Raw genomic sequence first — 1,408 nt, 5'->3', positions numbered from 1 at the left:
TCTGAGACTCCAGCCAACAGAGTGCCGGTGGGCCTGAGTACCTCTTACAACCAGCACCGTAGCAACAATAATAATGGCTTTTGCTATCACTATCACAATCAGCACCATAGTAACGATTTTAGTTACAAAACTGAAACAGAACACTAGCACCACCTGATTATCAAGGATGTAACCTTTACACCTGCAAAGGCCACATCAACTGTGGTGAAGAAACGTTCTAAGCACCAGTATTCACCTGTGTTGCTTTTAAAGCTCAAAAGCTTGTATTAACCCATTCACGTTCTTCATTACTTGCCAGATTACACAACAGTTCTCATTATGTTAATCATGTTAAGCCATTTTTTGTCCCTACAAACTTCAGAGTACAAAACTTAAATATGCAGCCCTCACCATCCCAATAGTAAATCCTAATTGGAGAAATGATTTGTGACAGGAGTTATAAGCCAGCAGTTGCCTCATGCCCTGGTCATTTTAATCCTGGGCATGGCTTTCTTCATCTGACGCAAGCGTTCCTTTTCCTCTCTCTTGCGCAAGGCTTCAGCACTCAGTCTGGATTCAGAGCTTTCTAAAGCTTTTCGTCGTTCCTCCTTTTTCTTCTGTAATGCTTCTTGACGAGCACTCTGAGATTCCTTAAAAGCTTCATTAGCCACTTTGATTCTTGCGGAATCAGCCTTTGCTCGTAGCTGTAATGCGAGTACACAATTTAAGGCTTGGAAGATGGTGTGAATTCAGCTATGGAAGAAAAAAAAAAGGGCTCCCATTCCATATGGTTCTGTGAATGCACTTGCTTGAGAGTGCTATTATCTTGGTACATATTTTTCCTATCTTTCCCCGAGGACCCAACATAACCTCTACACTAAACATTCCCCATATTAAGCAGTTAGAAACAAGCTAACAAAAGGAGAAAAACAACTCACCTGTGCATTGAGCTTGTAACGGCCTACAAGATCAATGAAATAAGGCACTAGGGCTATTAGCCGTGACATATCAGCCATCCTGCTCACAGGTGGAATTATAAATTGAAAACGTAGAATCTTTTTGTGGGAGCCCAAGGGAAATTGGTCGCTAAAATGTAAGGAAAGAAAATAGTTGCCGTACTTCTGAAAAGCCTTCTCACTGCCCATAACTAAATCACTATGTTTGTGAACCCATATGTGAACCTGACTTTTTATAGCACTGTGCAGCCTCTCCAAAAAAAAATCATCATAAGTTTCACCAGAGGAAAAGCTAATTCACTTATATCAGATGACTCATACCCACCAGCAATGATTACTCTGCAATACTCTGTGCAACTTTCTCATGATTGTAAACCTGTTTTACAAGTAAACTTTAGTTACTAATATCATTACTGCTATTTTGTCACACTGCCTTTACAGCCACGGTGAACCTCTTTCGAGGCATTCATGTC

General features: G+C 40.6%; 1 protein-coding gene across 1 annotated transcript; it reads right to left on the bottom strand.

The window, feature by feature from the left end:
• Window positions 1–261: 261 nt before the first annotated feature.
• On the bottom strand, window positions 262–1,111 carry LOC148025170 (uncharacterized). The gene is made up of 2 exons (XM_087694932.1): window positions 918–1,111; window positions 262–683 (listed from the first exon to the last, which is right to left on the bottom strand). Exons 1-2 carry the CDS (start codon window positions 993–995, stop codon window positions 456–458), a joined length of 306 nt encoding a protein of 101 aa, XP_087551058.1. The 5' UTR covers window positions 996–1,111; the 3' UTR covers window positions 262–455.
• Window positions 1,112–1,408: the final 297 nt, after the last annotated feature.

The sequence above is a fragment of the Lygodium microphyllum genome, chromosome 15 (genome assembly GCF_053477565.2).
Source record: "Lygodium microphyllum isolate KBCC chromosome 15, Lygodium_microphyllum_v1.1.10, whole genome shotgun sequence".
Taxonomy (NCBI): domain Eukaryota; kingdom Viridiplantae; phylum Streptophyta; class Polypodiopsida; order Schizaeales; family Lygodiaceae; genus Lygodium; species Lygodium microphyllum.
Note: the sequence above shows the minus strand (reverse complement) of the source record. Positions and strands in the feature narration are given on the sequence as shown.